The sequence below is a fragment of the Narcine bancroftii genome, chromosome 1 (assembly GCF_036971445.1).
Source record: "Narcine bancroftii isolate sNarBan1 chromosome 1, sNarBan1.hap1, whole genome shotgun sequence".
Taxonomy (NCBI): domain Eukaryota; kingdom Metazoa; phylum Chordata; class Chondrichthyes; order Torpediniformes; family Narcinidae; genus Narcine; species Narcine bancroftii.
The window spans coordinates 192,804,786-192,823,425 of NC_091469.1; the positions used below are offsets into that span (position 1 = coordinate 192,804,786).

At 41.1% G+C, this 18,640-nt stretch overlaps 1 protein-coding gene across 1 annotated transcript in view; it reads right to left on the reverse strand.

The window, feature by feature from the left end:
- The window catches only part of LOC138753503 (hemicentin-1-like), a 349,996-nt gene that overhangs the window by 247,321 nt on the left and 84,035 nt on the right, over positions 1 to 18,640 (reverse strand). Inside the window, exons 14-22 of the mRNA XM_069916635.1 lie at positions 15,680 to 15,793; positions 14,773 to 14,931; positions 14,453 to 14,647; positions 13,200 to 13,295; positions 12,764 to 12,891; positions 8,396 to 8,540; positions 7,130 to 7,242; positions 6,331 to 6,490; positions 5,225 to 5,390 (exon numbers count right to left, since the gene is read on the reverse strand). Of these exons, the coding sequence (XP_069772736.1) occupies positions 5,225 to 5,390; positions 6,331 to 6,490; positions 7,130 to 7,242; positions 8,396 to 8,540; positions 12,764 to 12,891; positions 13,200 to 13,295; positions 14,453 to 14,647; positions 14,773 to 14,931; positions 15,680 to 15,793 (1,276 nt within the window). The remainder of the gene's footprint in view (positions 1 to 5,224; positions 5,391 to 6,330; positions 6,491 to 7,129; positions 7,243 to 8,395; positions 8,541 to 12,763; positions 12,892 to 13,199; positions 13,296 to 14,452; positions 14,648 to 14,772; positions 14,932 to 15,679; positions 15,794 to 18,640) is intronic.

Genomic DNA, 18,640 nt, shown 5'->3' on the forward strand with positions numbered 1-18,640 from the left:
TCCTCTTCACCCTTGATATCCCACCCTCTTGCCTGTCCCATTTCCCAAATTTCCTCCATCCTATTAACTTGCACGCTGCCCGTGCCTTGCCTCTTCATGGCCTAGTTTCTCAAAATGGGCCAGCACAGTTAGCTTAGTGATTAATGTAACACTGTTACAGCACCACTGACCAGGATTCAAATCTGGCACTGTCTGCTACAGTTTCCTCCTAGCATTCAAAAACATACTGAGGGCTGTAGGTCAATTGGATGTAACTGAGCGGCATGGGCTCATGGTCTGAAAGGGCCTGTTACTTTGCTGCATGTCTAAATTTAAATTAAATTCTTACAGATTTTCCCATCACGCCCCTCCACCCTTTCCTGGTTCGCATCAACTCTCCTACCTTGTCATTAAACATTTCCATCATTAATTCAATAGCTTCTTCCTTCCACTCCAGCTCCATCACTGTGCGCATTCCCCTCCATCTTTATCTCATCCCACACTTATGCAGCCCGTCTAATTTATTTTCTCTGTCCTTACACTTCCTTGATTTGAACACAATACTTTATCTCAATTCACCAAGAGAGTTTGACTACTTTGTCTGCTACAGTTCTGTTCAATCACTCTCTTGCATTGCTCAGATGCCTCTAGTTATTAGAAGGTGCCAGATAAGGAGTCGGAACACCCGAGTCTATGCTTCTCATCAGCTTCAATCATCACCAACAATCGTTCCTGCTCTTTTTATTTAAAAGTTGCCAGCTAATACATCTGGAACTCTGTTGACCCAGTGTCTTGGATAAACTTGTACCTCTCACTTTGTTCGTTTTAGATTGGTCACAGTGTTTGAACTACCGAAATAAAATAGACACACACACCGAGAGTAGTTCAGATTATACAAAGTCCATCCTAGAATCAAGAACTGCTCAGGACTCACCTCTTTCTTTCGGCGAAACATCTTGAGACCAACCATGCTCGCAGCGCCAATTGTCTTGGGTAAACTTATACCTCTCATTTTGTTCGTTTTAGATTGGTCACAGTGTTTGAGCTACCGAAAGAAAATAGACACACACACGAGAGCAGTTCAGATTAGTCCATCCTGGAATCAAGAACTGCTCAGGGCTCACCTCTTTCTTTCGGTGAAACATCTCGAGACCAACCCTGCTCGCAGCGCCAATTGTCTTGGGTAAACTTATACCCTGTCTTTGTTGGGACCACCCATTAGTTGGGATGAGAAGTTAGATTCATGAACTGCTCTCGGTGTGTGTGTCTATTTTCTTTCGGTAGCTCAAACGCTGTGACCAATCTAAAATGAACAAAATGAGAGGTATAAGTTTACCCAAGACACCCAGCAAGAAATGGAGACCCTGTCCCTAAAGAGTTCTCTGAGATTGGCTAAAGCAATGCTAAAGAAAAGATGAAAAGGTGAAATGCTAAAAAAAAGAATGAGTCAAGTGAGGGGCATGCCCCTGAAGACTGGATCAATTTGTTTCAAATGTCCATTGGAGGGATGAAAAATGGTGCTTTGAAATTCCTTGACAGAATTGCAAAGAGATGGCAAAGTAATCTGGATTCCAAACTATCACTGGCCCTCATCTTCATCTCTGCCTCATCCTATTGCATTAGTGCAGTCTTCAAGTGTTTTCTCATGTGATAGCCTTAACAAAATATCTGTTTATAATAGTTTATCAAAGCAGGTCATGGATGTGTCTGTTTGTACTGATATGTCCAGAAAGAGAACAAGGACACCCTACATCTTCTCAACCAAAATTTCCAATGTACAAGACAATTTACAAAGTACCACATAAATTATCAATATATTTCTACACAGTAATGCTCAGAACTTAAAATTGAACAAGCATGAAAAAATGTAACTTGGTAAGTATGCAAATCTCTATATTAATCATAAACTAGTTGTTAGTCTAAAAAAATACAGGCCACAGAAGCATCATATTATTATTTCTCCCGAAGGTCACATAAAACAAGATGCATGCTTAAGTTGTGTTTTTGCAAACATATGTTCTTCTTTAGACATGCCGAGGATTTTTCCCCCAACTGTTAGATAGTATTTTCCAGGATCTAAGCAGGCTTGACAATCCACTGTAGTCAACACAAATCAACATCCATCAACGTGGCCTGCATAGGAAGACTTCTGCTTTAATAAAACCTTGCAGGACTATATTTTTTAATTGAAACCAAATACTGTTTTTATTATAAGTAAAACACAAAAGTCTCCAGACATGTGATTGAAGTAAAAACACAATGCTGGAGAAACTCACCAGGTCAAACAGTGGACTTTATGTACCAAAGATAAAGATACATAACCAATATCTTGGACTTGAGTCCTTCATTAAGGTAGGCGCAAAATGTAGGCAGGGGCCCGAATTAGGGTCCAGAATGAAAAACAGGGAAGGAGAGAGAGAAGCAGAGATGGAGAATGAGAGAGAGAGAAATCTGGGAAAGAAAGAGAGATTGAGACAGGGAGAAGCTAAAAGCACAAAAAAGCAGGTTAAGAATGCAAGACAAAAAGAGGGTGGGGCGAGAGAGAGAGAGAGAGAGAGCAAGAAAGAGAGATGAAGACAGGGAGAGAAAATTAAATAGTCAGAAATAGATTTATGTGGGGGAGTTTTGCTGTAGTTTTGTGCATTGCCTGCATTCTCACATTCAGAAAATGGGAATCATGCAAATATAAATGGATGCTTTCCACATTCCTAAAATTCTGCTTTCATCTCCCACTCCAGCATCTGCTTCATCTAGCCTGAAGTACTCTGTCTTACATTTCATGGTTCTTCTATACAAATCCATTAAAAAAATAGCTTATTTATCATGTTTTGCTGGAATACAGTGAAACACAATCAGTCAGCATTACAAATATGTATCTAAAGGCAGTGGAGTGAACATCACCACAGATCAGGATAAAGTCAGCACAATTGGAAGGGAGCAGGAAATATTATGAAAGAAGAAAAGGAAGTTTGGAAAATGTAGTGTTTATACCACACCTCCAACCCATTAGATGTCACAAAATCTGGTGTGTGAGGGTTAGATGCGTTATGTGGGCACATTTTTTACACCTTGATCTGAGCTACCTCTTGCCTTATAGAGATAAATCCTGGCATGTTACACAGAGCAGGGAGTTCTCCGGTGTCTTAGCTAACAATCCCACCTTAAACATCATCAAATCATATCATCAGGTGATCCATTTAATTGCAATTTTTTTTTACAGTTGTTGTGCATGAGTGGCTGCTGCTCTTGCCTGTATGGTCATTAAGACCTAAGCTTGGTGCAAAAGCAATGAACATTTTGGGATGTACCAAGGAGATTCAAGCCTTAACATGGGCTTGCACAAGTCATCTCAGCTGGCATAAAGTGGGGCATTAAAGGAGGATGACCTCTCATTCCCTGCATGAAAAAGGGTGACCAAATAAACCAAGGTCATTCTTCATTGGAGCGGCATAGTCGATGTAGCAGTTAGCACAACGCCTTTACAGCGCCAGCAATCAGGACCAGTGTTCGAATCTCCCGTTGTCTATAAGGACTTTGTATGTTTTCCTAGTGGCTGTGTGAGTTTACTCAGGGGCTCCAGTTTCCTCCCACTGTTTAAAACGCACCAGGGTGAAGTTTAATTGTGTGTAAGTTGGGCGGTATGGGATTGTGGGCCAAAATGGCCTGTTACCATGCTGTTTGTCTAAATTGTTTTTTAATTGATATTGCATTGACTGACAGTGCTGCATCAGCCAATGGAGGTAAAGTGGGTCATTGTCACAGCAGATGCTCAATGGTTGAGAAAATTTACTTATTAAACAAAGAGAAAAGAACAGAATAAACATATAGAACAGCAACTTTTCCCAGTAAAAACAAGGCCATTTCTCCAGATAAATGCAGGGAATTGAGGATAAATTATTCATAAAATAACCAATTTCAATTAGTTACGGTGGTTACCAAGTCCATCTTCTCAGTCGTGTCTGTTTAGAGCATTACCCCAATGTGTAGACTTCTTATAAAGGAAGAATCCAACACAGTGCCTGTAACCTTTCCAGGGTCTGGCGCTGAAGTGAGCACTACTTCATTGGAAAGATTGTGAAATCTTTAAAAGTCAACAAAAAAACACAGAGCAAGCAAGAAAGAGAGGGAGGGTCGATTATGAAAAAAGTTTAGCAGAAAATATAAAAATAGACAGTAAAAGTTTTTATAATTACATAAAACACAAAAGGGTGGCTAAAGTGAAGGTTGGTCCCTTGTTGGATGAAAATGGAGAATTGATATTGGGTAATTAGGAAATGTCTGAAGCTTTGAATGAGTTTTTTGTGGCAGTATACATGGTGGAGGGCATGTCCACCATGCCAAAGACAGATGTAATGGGAGATAGTAATGTAGAGGTAGTACTTAGTAATCTTATGGGTTTAAAGATAGATAAGTTCCCTAATCCCAATGGAATGCATACCAGGATTCTGAAAGAAAAGGCAGAAGTTACAGTCAAGGCTTTGGTCATGGCAGTTTGGAAGATGGTGAATCTCACACCACTATTCAAAAAAGGATGTAGGCAAAAGGCAGGGAACTATAGGCCGGTTAGTTTAATATTGTAGTCAGGAAAATGCCTGAAGCTATCATAAAAGTATAAAGAGTGGGGAATCAGGAGTGAAATGGATCCATCAGGCAGTCACACCATAAATTCAGCAAAAGCAGGTCCTGTTCGACAAATTTACGGGAGATCTTTGAGAATACAATGGGCACAGAAGATAGAGGGGAGGAGATGAATGTTGTTACCTGAATTTCCTGAAGGCATTCGATAAGGTGGTGCATAAAAGACATACAGAAGGATGCATAGTTAGGGGTGATGTATCAGGATGGATAGAAACGTACAAAATTATGAAAGGTATAGATAAGAAAGAGGTTGGTAAGTTGCTTCCATTAGTGGGGAGTCTCGAATTGGGGTACATAGACACAAGATGCAAGGTAGTAGATTTAGGATGGAGATGAGGAGGAACTGTTTTTCCCCAGAGGGTGGTGAATCTATGGATTCACTGCCCATTGAAGACAAGGTTGGATAGGTTTCTTACAAAGTAAGGGAATTAAAGGATATGGGGAAAAGGTAGGTAGGTGGAGAAAAGCCCATCATCAGATCAGCCATGATCTCATTAAATGGCGGAGCAGGTTCGATGGACCGGATGGCCTACTCCTGCTCCTATTTCTTATGTTCTTAAGTTGTGACATGTGCCAGCATGCCCTAGGATTTGTAGAGATGTATTACCTGGCTGACGTGACTGTCACCAGTCGAGAGTCTTTCTTCCACCTGATTATCGGCGGAGGAGAGGCCTGAACCTCACATGGCAACGTCACTTCTGTGGCAGCAGTGCCAATGATTTCTATTGGCCCATCCAAATCTCCTGGATTAATTCCTCCAATCTTTGGTTTTGCTGCCAAGAGGAATTCAAGACTTACAATTAATAGTGAAGTCACAACATTATTAAATCCCATTGACATTTTCACTTTCTTTTTTGTCCCATTTATCTTTCGTGGGAATTTTGCACTCAAGCCGATTTATCTTTGAGGAACTGCTCAGAACAGTCGGATAACTTTCAAAGCTCTGTGACGTGGGGCACCCTGTTGAATTTAACAGAAAGACCTCATTTTATAGTTTTCTTCCCCTGCAATCCTCGACCAGAACACAATGGGAGGTAATTTGTTGTTGAGCAAGAAGTTGCTTGCAGAGGGGATACATCTTTAGTTTGAAGATAAGGGAAAGAAACAGGAGATCTCAAGAGGTTAAAGGCCGCATGGATTGGGGTGAGAGTGGTCCTGTGTCCACCATGGGGATGGTAACAATGGGGATGGTACCACATCACAGGTCATTACAAGGGGCAAGGGAAAACCTCTTCCTCTGTTCATAGCACATCAGTAGTCCTGTAAAGGCCCCAGCTATCTCCAGTCTCTTTTGCTTTATTCCACTGTTTTCTGAACCTGTGTTCTCACCTCCCCTCGACTGTTGGGTTTCCAAAACATGGGAAAACCATCCCACAGATATTATGAAAAAAATCTGATGAAACCTTTAAAAAGAATTCATGGTGACATATTTAAATAACTAACCCACCTCCCAAGAGTTGTTCAGTCCCCAGAGCCCACAATATCTTCTGCTAAAACTAGAAGTGGACGTAATAATTGGGTTCTGGGGTCTGATTTTAGGTGATTTCTTCCCCCCCCCCCCCCCCGCCACACTCCCTCACAGGGACTGACCATTTTCCTCTGGTGCTTCTTCCCCAAAGCAATTGCAATGTGGGTTTGACAAGGTGTGAGGGCATTTACCAAACCGGCACTGAGCAGACCCAATACTATTTGTAAAAATTCAAAGCTCCTTACTGTGCACAAATAGTTGGAATTCTCTGTTGGCAAACCCCACAACATTGGAAGCGGTGCAGACATAGATTCCAGAGTCGTCAGATGAAGGAGAGAAAACCAGGAGGCTCCCATTTGCATCAGTGGAATACCGGGGTTCCTGTAGATTCAGGCGATCTCCTCCCTGGGGGTGCAGAAAGGAAACAATAAATCATATTTTATCCCAAATTTCTGGAAGAACAATGTTTGTGTTCCTAGTCGTTCACTCATTTCCTACGCCACACATTCCAAGAATAGTGAATGTTTGGAATTCTCTAACCAGGGAAGTGGTTGAGGCTGCCTCATTAAACATATTTAAAATTTGGTTAGATAAATTTTTACATGATAAAAGAATTAGGGGATATAGGGAGAAGGCAGGTAGGTGGAGTTAGGTCATAAATTAGATCAGCCATGATCGTATTGAATGGCGGAGCAGGCTCGATGGGCCATTTTTGGCCTACTCCTGTTCCTACTTCCTATGTTGAAGGAGAAAGAAGCCGATCGGGTCCAAAACTTCACCATTGTCCCAACAAGTTTACTCTGCTGCTAGCGCTCTCAATCACTGTGTTCTATTCTTCCACTTACATTTAGACCCTTGTGCCATACTGCAGCCTCCAACCTAATGTCCGACCCTCCAGCCCTCATTAGGTCCTCCATCCTCACCAGCAGAAATGTCACTTCCTTGTCAGCTGTAACTACCTGGAGCAAAGTGACTCAGCAACATGAAAGAGAAATGCGAATTTCTGAGTGAGGAGGAGAAACATGCCATAGTGGTTAAGCATACCTTGGTCCAGACAACTGTTGGCCTTGGAACACCACCGGCTTCACAGAGGAGAGTAACAGGTACCTCCTCATCTGTGGTAAGCACAGTGTGACCAGCTTTGATTGACGGAAGTACTGTAAAACAAAAGTATCTTCAAATATCTTGCACAGACAAACTGATAGGAATAAGTTATCACATCAAAGATATTCTGTACTTCAACCTCCAGAGACTCAAGCAGCCAAACAATGCTCCTTCAGTGGTGCATGTTTCTACAACTCATGCCCTTCTGCACTAAACACCCCCCATTCCATCAGTGATCTCCTCCCCTCCCTGTCTCTCCACCACTCCCTCCTCCATTTGTCCAATTTCCTATCACCTCTTGGCCCTGCTCAGCAACCCCTCTTTTACGGTTGCTATCTCCCCTTCCTACCTTAATCCCAAAACATGGACTGTCCATTTCTCTCCTTGGATGCTGTCTAACCCACTGAGTCCCTCCAGCTTTTCTTCGCTGCATTATTAGTCTACCTGTTTCTGCTTTGTTAAGATTCTCTGGCGCTGGCCATGCAAAATATCAACAACAATCCTGGATAAACCATTCACAGGATTTTCATCCTCCTTTTGTTGTGCAAAGCACCTTCCCCCACCATGTGGAATGCAGAAGACTTACTTGTGGAGCTAGCTGAGGTTAGAAGTTGGAGTGACATTGTCACTCTGCTTGGACAAGGGCCCGATGGACTATTGAATCCATGCTGACCTTCAAGTACCCATTTACACTTATCCTCCACTAATCCCATTTCCATATTCCGAGAGTCCTGTTTCTACCACTTATCCACACACAAGGGGAATTTACAGTGGCCAATTGGCCCATGAACCCCCACACATCCCCTAGTGTGGGAGGAAATGGAGCATCCAGGTGAAAAAATATCCACACAGTCACAGATATTATTCAAACTCCACTAACAGCACCAGAGGTCAGAATTGACCCCAGCCCACTTGAGCAGTGTAAAGAGACTAATGGGTATGCATTGCAGCACTGAAATCAGCCTTGATCCTATGAATAATGGAACAGGACCATCTCCATTTCTTATATCCTTGCTCAAGTGGACAACTTATGAGGTGTCCTATGTCTCAAATTAGTATTTGCTCATCTACTCTGCACAGACTGGTGTTCATTCACAACAAAATCCACATTCTTGGAAATACCCAGAGTACAATGATCTCTCTGAATCTGGAGCTAAAAAGAAACTTCCATAAAATAATCTCCATTAATCTCTGCATACTACTCACCATGTATGTTCACCGTGATGGTTTTATTAACAGATCCTATTACATTTGTGATGGTGCACACATATCTCCCACCATCTCCTTGTTCCACCCTCTCAATGTGGAAGCTGCCATCACTCCGGATTGACAAGCGCCTGTCCAAGCTCAACTGCGGGGAAGAAAGAAGGGAAGAAATAAAACAGGAGTTTGGGAATGACCACAGCATCACATCACATCTCATCGTCAGTACTGAAGAATCAGTGTCTATTTTGTTTTCCAAATCTCTTTTCTCTAGTGCTTCCTTCTAAAAATTCTGGCTTCTTCTGGTAGGGACATCTGAAGTATATGAACAAAGAGACAGAAGTAGGGCATTTGGCTCTTCAAATTAATTATTGCTGATCATCTATTTCATTCCAATAATCCCTCTCTCTGACTAGATCTCTCGATGTTTTTTTGTGTTTTGAACTATACACGCCTCCCTCTTAAATATATTCAGTGCCTTGGCCTCCTTCATCTTCTGTGGTAGAGAATTCCACAGGTTCACTAAGTTCTGCCTAAACAAATTTCTCCTCATCTCAATCTTAACTTTCTCACCTCATATGCTGAGACCATGAGCCCTCATTTTTGATCCTCAGCCAAGGGAAGCACCTCCCCTGCATACAGTTTACCGAGCCCTGCCAAAATTTCATATGTTCAAAATAATCCCCTCTCTGAATTTTAGTGATTACATTATTTAATAAGCCATCTGATGCAGAGAACATCAAAGATAAATTTCCTCAGACCACCACACTTGATGTTTCTAATCAACGATACTAATCTGTAATCTGGGACTAGCACATCTTCCATTCTCTAGCCATGCACATGATGAATTTTAAAACTGAACTTAATAACTGGAGCTGTGGGTAAACTTAAATTGGCATTAGCATTTAAAACCAATGATCTTAGTTAATTAAGAAATAGCTTTAAGGTTCATGCAGTGTCCAGAGTGATAGAGAGATACAGCACAGAAATTAGTCATTTGGAATACTGAATCTAGGCTGACTATCAACCACCCATTTACATTAATCCTACATTACATTAATACAGTAAAACCCGCCGGCAAGTTAGATTTATACAAATTTAGTAATATTGTTGAAATGTTTCATTTATCTCTTTCGATTGTATGTCATCGTGTCATTTTCCTTTCTATAGCATTTATAGCTCTCACTGATTCTTCAGCCTTCAGTTGCCAGGATAATACTTTGTGTGCTCTTTCTCCCAATTCATAGTATTTCTGTTTTGTATTTAACATATCTAATATAGCCTTTTCTATTCCATATGTTTGTATTAGATTTTCTTATTTTCCAGTGATCTATATTTGTCTTTATTTCCCATCCTTTGATATTTCTTTTCTAATTCCCTTATTTCCATCTCCAATTTATTTACTTCCACATTAAATTCTCTTTTAATCTTTTTTGTATATGAAATAATTTGCCCTCTCAAATATGCCTTTAACGAATCCCATGTTAGAAAACTATTGTCCATTGATCCCAAATTAGTTTCACAAAAAAGTTCAATCTGTTAATGTAGAAATTGTTTAAAATCCTCCCTTTTTAGTATCATTGTATTTAATCACCATCAGTATTTATTTTCCTACTTCTCCAATAATTGTATTACCAAGGTTAGCGGCGAGTGATCTGAGTGCAGCCTAGGTAATTCAGTTTTTACTACTTGAACTTTCAGACTCGACGATAGCAAAAATAAATCTATTCTGGTATGCGATTCATATTTTTGAATAAAATGAAAATTCTCTCTCCTTAGGGTTAGACTGCCTCCATACATTCATCAAGTTTAAATCTTTCATATATGAGAGAGTTAATTTAGCTGGCATGGCTCTTGTTACCGTTTTTGCTGATTTATCTAGGACTGGATCCAAACAAAATTTAAAGTCCCCTCCAATCAATATATTTTTCATTCATACAGACCTTGTCATCATAATTCGGGGCATAAATATTCATTAACGTCCATGATTCTGAATAAAGTTTACCATTTATCATTGCGTATCTACCCACTTGGTCAATGGAGACATTTTCTACAGTGATCAAGACGTTCTTATTAATCAAAATTGCCATGCCTGCTGCTTTCGAATTGAATGAGGAAAAGAAGATCTGCCCCCCACCCCCCAACAATCGCCTAAATTTGTCGTGTTCCACTTTAGTAAGGTGTGTTTCTTGGACAAATACTATGTCAGCTTTTATCTTTTTTTAAATACGAGAGTATTCTTTTCTTTTTGACTGTTCCATTCAAACTGTTGACATTAAAACTTATAATCTTCAATGACTTATCCATAATAGCATATTAAAAATTCTGTGCAAATATACAAGTATGTAAACCGTTTCATGATCTGTGACCTTGCCCTAAAAATCATGCAATCTCCTCCCCAGCAGTAACATGGACAGGAAGTCCCTGAGGCCCACGAAGAAAAGCCCACGAGAACCTTCAGGGAGAAAGAAGAACTCTACCCTAAATCGCCATCTTGAAAACTATCTCCCACCCATTGACACCATTACCCCTCTTCAGCCAGAGTTGTACCATGCTATCCTTCAGAACCTTCTTTCCATTCTCCGAGCTCTCCAAGACATAGATGCAATAAAACTTTGACATTTCGCCATAAAAATTAAGACACAAAAAAATAACTTTACTATGTCCTTAAATATATGATTTACACCAGTCTTTCACTGTCAACTTCACTGTTCCTCTTTATAGTTGTCAAATAAACTTTTCCACTTCTTCTTTTGATTTAAAATATCTTCTATTGCCTTCGCAAATGTCCACTCTTAATGTTGCTGGGTACAGCATCATATATTTAAAATTCATTTCTCGGAGTTGCCTCCTGACCAAGTCAAATTGTCTTCTTCTCTGAATCACTGTGTTACTAAAGTCCTGGAAGAACAGATTTCTGCATTGTCCCACTTCAAGGGAGAAACAGAATTTTGAGTATTTTCATAAGTAACTCTTAGGATCGTCTCTCTATCCTTGAAGCTCAGGAATCTCACCAGAACGAGTTGAGGGCGGGCTTCACCCACTCTCCTCGGTCCCAATATTTGGTGAGCACATTCAATGTGCACTCGGTCGCTGAGTTCATCGTTGCGAAGGACTTGAGGTATCCAAGTCTTGAAGAATTTCAAGGCATCTCTGCCTTCTGTACCTTCTCTCAGGCCAACAATTCACACATTGTTCCTCCGACTGAAGTTCTCCATATGATCCAATTTGTCCAAAAGAAGCTGCTTATCTGTCACCCATTCAGCTTGTTTCTTTAGTTCTTCGATTTGTTCATGGTGTTTGCTAAGATCTTTCTCCACTCTGTCCACTCTTTCATTTAAAGCATTAATAGCTTCACCCACATCTCTCACTGTAGTGGTAAAGCTATTTAATGGCATTCTCCACACTTGTAAATCTCTAGCAGCAGAGTTTCAGAGTCTGGTGTTCGTTGAGAGGAGGAGGCATCTCCACCCACACTTTCCATCGAGGTGACTGGTGAGGCTGGAGCTTTTTCTGGTGAGGCTGGAGCTTTTTCCCATCATGGATTTTGGCTTCTTCCAGTCCTTCTTCAATATTAATATTTAAAAGATGTATCCACATTTTTATAGTTGAAAATTTTTCATTAAAACCACTTTTGGTAGTCTTTTAGAAGATTTTCTTGTAGAGCTCAGAGAAACCAGAATGGCTATGCACCCACCCCCCACCCCCCGCCCCACCCAGGTTAAAACCTTGGTTATCCTTTACTTCCTAGTGATGCTGTGTGGCCTGCTGAGCTTCTCCAGCATGTTTCTTGTATTGCATTGACTGTTATGAACAGGGCTCAGACTTTGATCTCTAAGCAGTTGAAAGCACAAAGTAGGACAATCCAAGCTGAGAAATGTCTCAAGAACAAATTTACCAAGTCCATTGGAACACAATTATAGGGAGGACTGTCGTGGCTCGCCACCTTACCCTCCCCATCAGCCCCTCAATTAGCGAGGGCAGTGGGGGGGGGGGGGGGTCCATCCCATTTCAAACAGGAAAAGTCATGAGAAGGAAACAGCCTGTGCACTGCCTGCCGTGACAAACCCATCAACCCCTGATGTATATTTTATACCTTTGTTGTGAATGTCTAAAGTGTTATGTATAATTGTGATTGGTTGAGTATTAGCTGTTAAATGTGGAGGCTATGGCGGGGGGGGGGGGGGGGGAGGTGGGGGGAGGGAAGGGGAAGAAAAAATCTTGAACTCGACAGGAAAAAAATTTGTATAAAATTCACAATTGTAAATTGCAACAGGCATTGACTTTGTTAATGTTAACATTGACAATGTTGATAACTGAGTTTAAGTCTGGAAAATCATAAATAAAATATTCAAGAAAGAACAAACTCACCAGCTGGTTGTCTTTTAACCAGTAACGTTCAGGGTAAGGATTACCAGCCAAGATCACACATGGCAATGTCAATGACCGACCTTCGAGTACACTGACAACCGGGGCACTTTCTACCACTGCAGGGGCAACTTTAAATAAAAATGGGATATTTAAGTGACACATTATACACCTTCATTCATAATGCAATCAATTCAGAATGTGACTGCTGGTATTTTTATCAGTTAGTTTCAGCATCTGAACAGAGGAAATAGATTTGTTCAGGTCTAAATCTTCACATTGGTCCTTTTATCCCCATTCGGACCTCTTATCCCTGTAGTCACCTCTTATCAAAACAGCCTCATTCCAAAGCACTCTATGGAACTACACATGCATGTAAGTCATGCATGTGGAGGGAAACGATCCCACAGGACATGTATTTTCACATTCTACGACTCACCAAGGCCAGTGATGGTCAATGCCATCTCTGCACGGATCACTCCAAATTGGTTCCACGCCTCACAAACATACTTGGCGTCATCGTCCAGCCACACATCTGTAAACAGGAAAGAGGGAGATAAGTCCAGCACTCAAAAAGGAGCTAATCCAGACACGACAGCATGTCATGTGACATCTTTAATCAGAGGCCATAAGGATGTGTAATTATTATTAAATAGGACTATACTACCTTTGCAACAAGCTGCATGGTCTCCACAGAAACACCACTTGTGCTTTACGCCAGTATTTTACCTTTTATCCATTTTTGTCAAAGTTGTTTTCAGAGAATGGAAATATTAACAAGAAGTAACACCATTGGTAAAGGATCCCCCATAAATGTTTATTTAAATTTTTTTATTTACAGCAATGGTGGATGCCAATTCTGCCCATTGTCACCTGTGACACCCAATTAACTTACAAACACCATATGTTTTGGAACGGGGGAGGAAACCAGAAATCCTGGGGAAGACCCTGCAGGTCACAGGGAGAACGTACAAACTCCTTACAGACAGCAACAGATTATACCCCGGTCGCAGGCATTGTATTAGCATTGCACTCACTGTGGGTTCGGAAGTAACAGTTCATTTTCTTGTTTCTCCACCCCACCCTCCCCCACTCCCAACCTCTTTTAGGTCCATGTGACTATTCAAAGATCTCAGTAACTTGTCTCTAAACTGGTCTTTTATGAATTGTTCAGTATTATTTTCCTTTTGACTACCTCCTACTTGTGCAGTGTTACTAAAGGCACAAAATTGGAATAACCTGTCAGCTTAGAAAAAAGGAGGAAAATGTTCTATGCCCTGATAAAAAAAATTACCTTATTTACAGCATCTACTTCCCCACAGTGGCTCAAGTGCAAGATACACTGCATCAACTCACAAAACCTTCTTTGACAGCACCTTCCAATTGCCCAAAAACTGCTACCTGAAAGAACACAGAAAGGAGGCAACTACAACCAGCGCCACCTGCATTCTGCACGCTAACTCACAAATTATTTTGATTTTATAATACAGTACGTCACCTTTCATTCGTCACTGGGGTTTTCACTATCCTCCAGCTTGGAGGCCCTTCCACACACCAACTGCAGGAAGAAAGCTTCTCACCGACCCCTTCTCACTGGCATGTAGGGAATGACAATGAATATTGGCCTTGCCACTACACCCACATTGCATGAATAAATAACTTTTAAGAAAAAACAGCAGTTATTGTACGTACTTTCAATAAACAAGCTGCCACTTTCCAGTTGATGAACAAGGCTCATTGAATCAGATTTAGTGAAGATGGGTTGACCATCAAGTCGTTGCCATGTGATTTGTGGAGTAGGATACCCTTCTGAACTGCAACGTAACGTCACATTCTTACCAATAGCCACGGAGACATCAGAGGGAGCCTCTGAGAACAGGGGGGGAGCTGAGGAGAAGAGAAGGTAACATCAAAGCCAACATACCACCATTCTGACATCATCAATTATCAAAGAGTGCGGCCACACCATTTTGCAATGAATTGTTTCAAACAGATTGAGCATGATAACTTACAACCAACATCTAATTTGACCACAGCAGCAGAGGTGCCTGCTTCATTTGTTCCTACACAGGTGTACTCTCCAGCATCCATTTCCTGCACATCCATTATCATCATTGTTCCTCGAAAGGGATCAACCTCTGCAAATGGGGCCAGGGACATCTCCAAATCACCTATTCAGAACATAATATTAACATTACTAGTGCACATCAAGACTGTCTTTCAGAAGAAAACCATCAAGATGGGTCATTTTCTCCGCAGTCATTCAGTACTTTGCTTAATCAAAAAAACTGCTGATTCTGCAGGAAGAGCAGGTTTTGTTCTCCCCTTGATATACTTGATATCACCCCTTCCTACTTGAGGGTCCCAACCCAAAATATTGGTAATTTCTTCCCATGGATGCTAACTAACACCCCCCCCCCCCACAACCGAGACCCTCCAGCTCCTCATTGTTTGTTCAAAATTACAGAATGTTTTTTTATGTGTATCCTGCTTCTCATGATCACCTCTTACAGAACTTCACCATTGTTTTGAACCAGCCATATTTAAGGAGGGGAGGGGGAATATAAAGAATAATTTTTTGTGTGTTTTTTTATGTAGTCAGTAAGAGAAAAGGAGGAAACCAGCTAAACTTGACTCACAGGGAAGGGGGCCCCTTAAACTTTAAACAAAGTCCTAAGGGGGCCATAGCCAAAAAAAGGTTGAGGATGGCTGTTCTAAACACTGAGACATATCTCAATATGCATGTCACTTCTCTTCCCAGTGTCCTTATATAACTCCAATATTTGAAGGGCATCATTTACCCATGGTATCTCTAATCATAAAACTACCTGGTTGTGCCTGTCAAAATGTGACACCTTCAGTGTTCACTGTGTTGTCAGCCTAACTGCAGTGGTATGCATCCTGGGAAATTCTAGTTACCTTTGTACCATTTGACCTCAGGTTGAGGGATCCCTGTGGCTTGACATTCCAATAATGCCACTTCGGTGATCACAGCGAGCACCATTGGAGTCACAGCAGCAATTGTGGGCCTCTCTGCAGATGCACACAAATAATTTCATTATGATAGCCGAAAGATCGCAAGAACTGGGAACAACAAACAGGACATCCCTTCATGCACTCTGATACGTCTTTGAAAAATATCGAAATTACTCTGCTTTCCTGATCACGCCACTAATTATAATTGTAAATGCATGAGGAAGATAAAGAGGTATCAACTAAAGAGAATGCAATAAAGAATGAGATAGAACAGGTGACAGAAGTATGTGTAGGGGAACATTTTGGGTCCAGTGATCATAATTCATTAGTTTCAAATTAATCCTGAAGGAGGATAGGTCTGGGCCTGGAGTTGAGATTCTAAATTGGAAAAAGGCCAATTTTAGGAAATGAGGAAGGATCTAGAATGTGTGGATTGGGATAAGTTGCTTTCTGGCAAGGATGTGCGAGGTAAGGGGAGGACCTACAAAGGTGAAATTCTGAGAGTACAGAGTTCATATGATCCTGTCAGGATTAAAGACAAAGTTAACAGGCACAGGGAACCTTGGCTTTTGAGGGATTTTGAGGATCTGGTTAAGAAGAAGAGAGAGGTATACAGCAGGTATAGGCAATGTGGAGCAAATGAGGTACATGAGCAGGATTTTAAAAAATGCAAGAATAACCTCAAGAAAGCATGCAGGAAGGCTTAAAAAAGACATAAGGTTGCTTTGACAGACAACATGAAGGATAATCCTAAGGGTTCTTACAAGTATATCAAGAGCAAAAGGATAGTAAGGGATAAAATTGGTCTCCTTGAAGATTGACTTTGTACAGAGCCAGAAGAGTTTGGGGAGATCTTAAATGGCATTTTTGTATCAGTATTTACTCAGGAAACTGGTTCAGAGTCTAGAGAAGTAAAGAAAACAAGCAGTGAGGTCATGGAACTGATACAGATTAAAGAGGAGGAAGTACATACTGTCAAAGCAAATATGGTTGAATAAATCCCCAGGGCTTGACAAGATATTCCCTCGGAACTTGAGGGAGACTAGTGTAGAAACTGCAGGGGCTCTGGCAGAAATATTTAAAATGTCATTAGCCATGGATGTGGTGCCTGAGTATTGGAGGGTAGCTCACATTGTTCTGTTGTTTAAAAAAGGCTCCAAAAGTAATCCTGGAAACTATAGGCTGGTGAGCCTAATGCCAGTAGAAGTTAAACTATTGGAAGATATTCCAAGAGATTGGATATACAAATATTTGGATAGACATGGACTGATTAGGGATAGTCAGCATGGCTTTGTGCGAGGTAGTAAAAACACACCAAAATGCTGAAGGAACTCAGCCAGTCTTTTCAGCATCCATAAAAAGCAAAGATATATTCCCAAATGTTTCAGGCCTGAGCCTTTCTTCAAGGAATAAGCAGAATGAGCCAGAAGCAGGAAATCTCAGAAAATCTCAGATTTCAGACATCGCTGGCTGGGGGAGGAATCCAGACCAACAGAAGATGCAAAATGGATATGATAAGGGATGAGGTAAAAAATTTATCATGTTTGTACGAAAGGAGACAAGGAAGGGAGCGACGGAGCTGGGAGAAAGCGACAGGGGAAGAAGTGGGGGTGGGGGGGGGGGTTAATAAAAACCAGAAAAGTCGATATTAATGCTATCCGGTTGGAAGGGGCCCAGTCAGAAGATGAGGTGTCATTCCTCCATTTTACGGATGGTCTCAGTCTGGCAGAACATGAGACCATGGACAGATATGTCACCAGAGGAATGGGATGGGAAATTCTGGCTCATTCTGCTTATTCCTTGAGGGAGAGCTCAGGTCCGAAACATCGGCAATATATCATTGCTTTTCATGGACGCTGAAAGACTGGCTGAGTTCCTTCAGCATTTCAGTGCCAACACAGCATCTGCAGAATTCACTTTGTACGAGTTATGTCATGTTTAACAAATCTGATAGAGTTTTTAGAGGAGTTTACCAGGAAAGTTGATGAAGGTAAGGCTGTGGATGTTGTCCACATGGACTTCAGTAAGGAGTTTGACAAGGTACCACATGAAGCTTCAGATGTTCGGTGTTCGTGGTAAGGTAGTAAACTGGATTCGACATTGGCTACACAAGAGAAGCCAGAGAGAAGTGGTGGATGATTGCTTCTCAGACAGGAGGCCTGTGACTAGTGGTGTGCCTCATCAGGGATCAGTGCTGGGACCATTGTTGTTTGTCATTTATATCAATGATTGGATTGGTAATTGGAACATGTATTTTGGTTTGACAAATTGACTTTATGAGAAAGTAGACAAGAGTGAGGTGTTGCATTTTGGAAGGACAAATCAAGGTAGGACATACATGGAAAATGATAGGGTTCTAAGGTGTGCAGTAGAACAGAAGGATCTGGGAATAGAGATACATAATTCCCTGAGTAGATAGAGTTGTAAAGAGAGGTTTTGGCATATTGACCTTCATAAATCAAAGTATTGAGTATAGGTTTTGGGATGTTATGGTAAAAGTTGTACAAGATATTGGTGAGGCCAAATTTAGAGTACTGTGTGCTATTTTGGTCACCTAACTACAGGAGTGATATCAATAACATTGAAAGAGTGCAGAGAGATTTATTAGAATGTTCCCTGGACTTCAGGAACTGAGTTACAGTGAAAGGTTAAACAGGTTTGGACTTTATTCCCTGGAGCACAGAAGAATAAGGATCGATTTGAAAGAAGTATTTAAAATTATAAGAGGGACAGAGTAAATGTAGATTGGCCTTTTTCCACTGGGGGTAGATAAGATAGAAACTAGAGGATATGGTTTAAGGGTGAAAAGGGAAAAATTTAGGGGGAACATTAAAGGGATCTTTTTCACACAGAGTGGTGGGAGTGTGGAACAAGCTGCCAGCTGAAGTGGTGAATGCAGGTTCA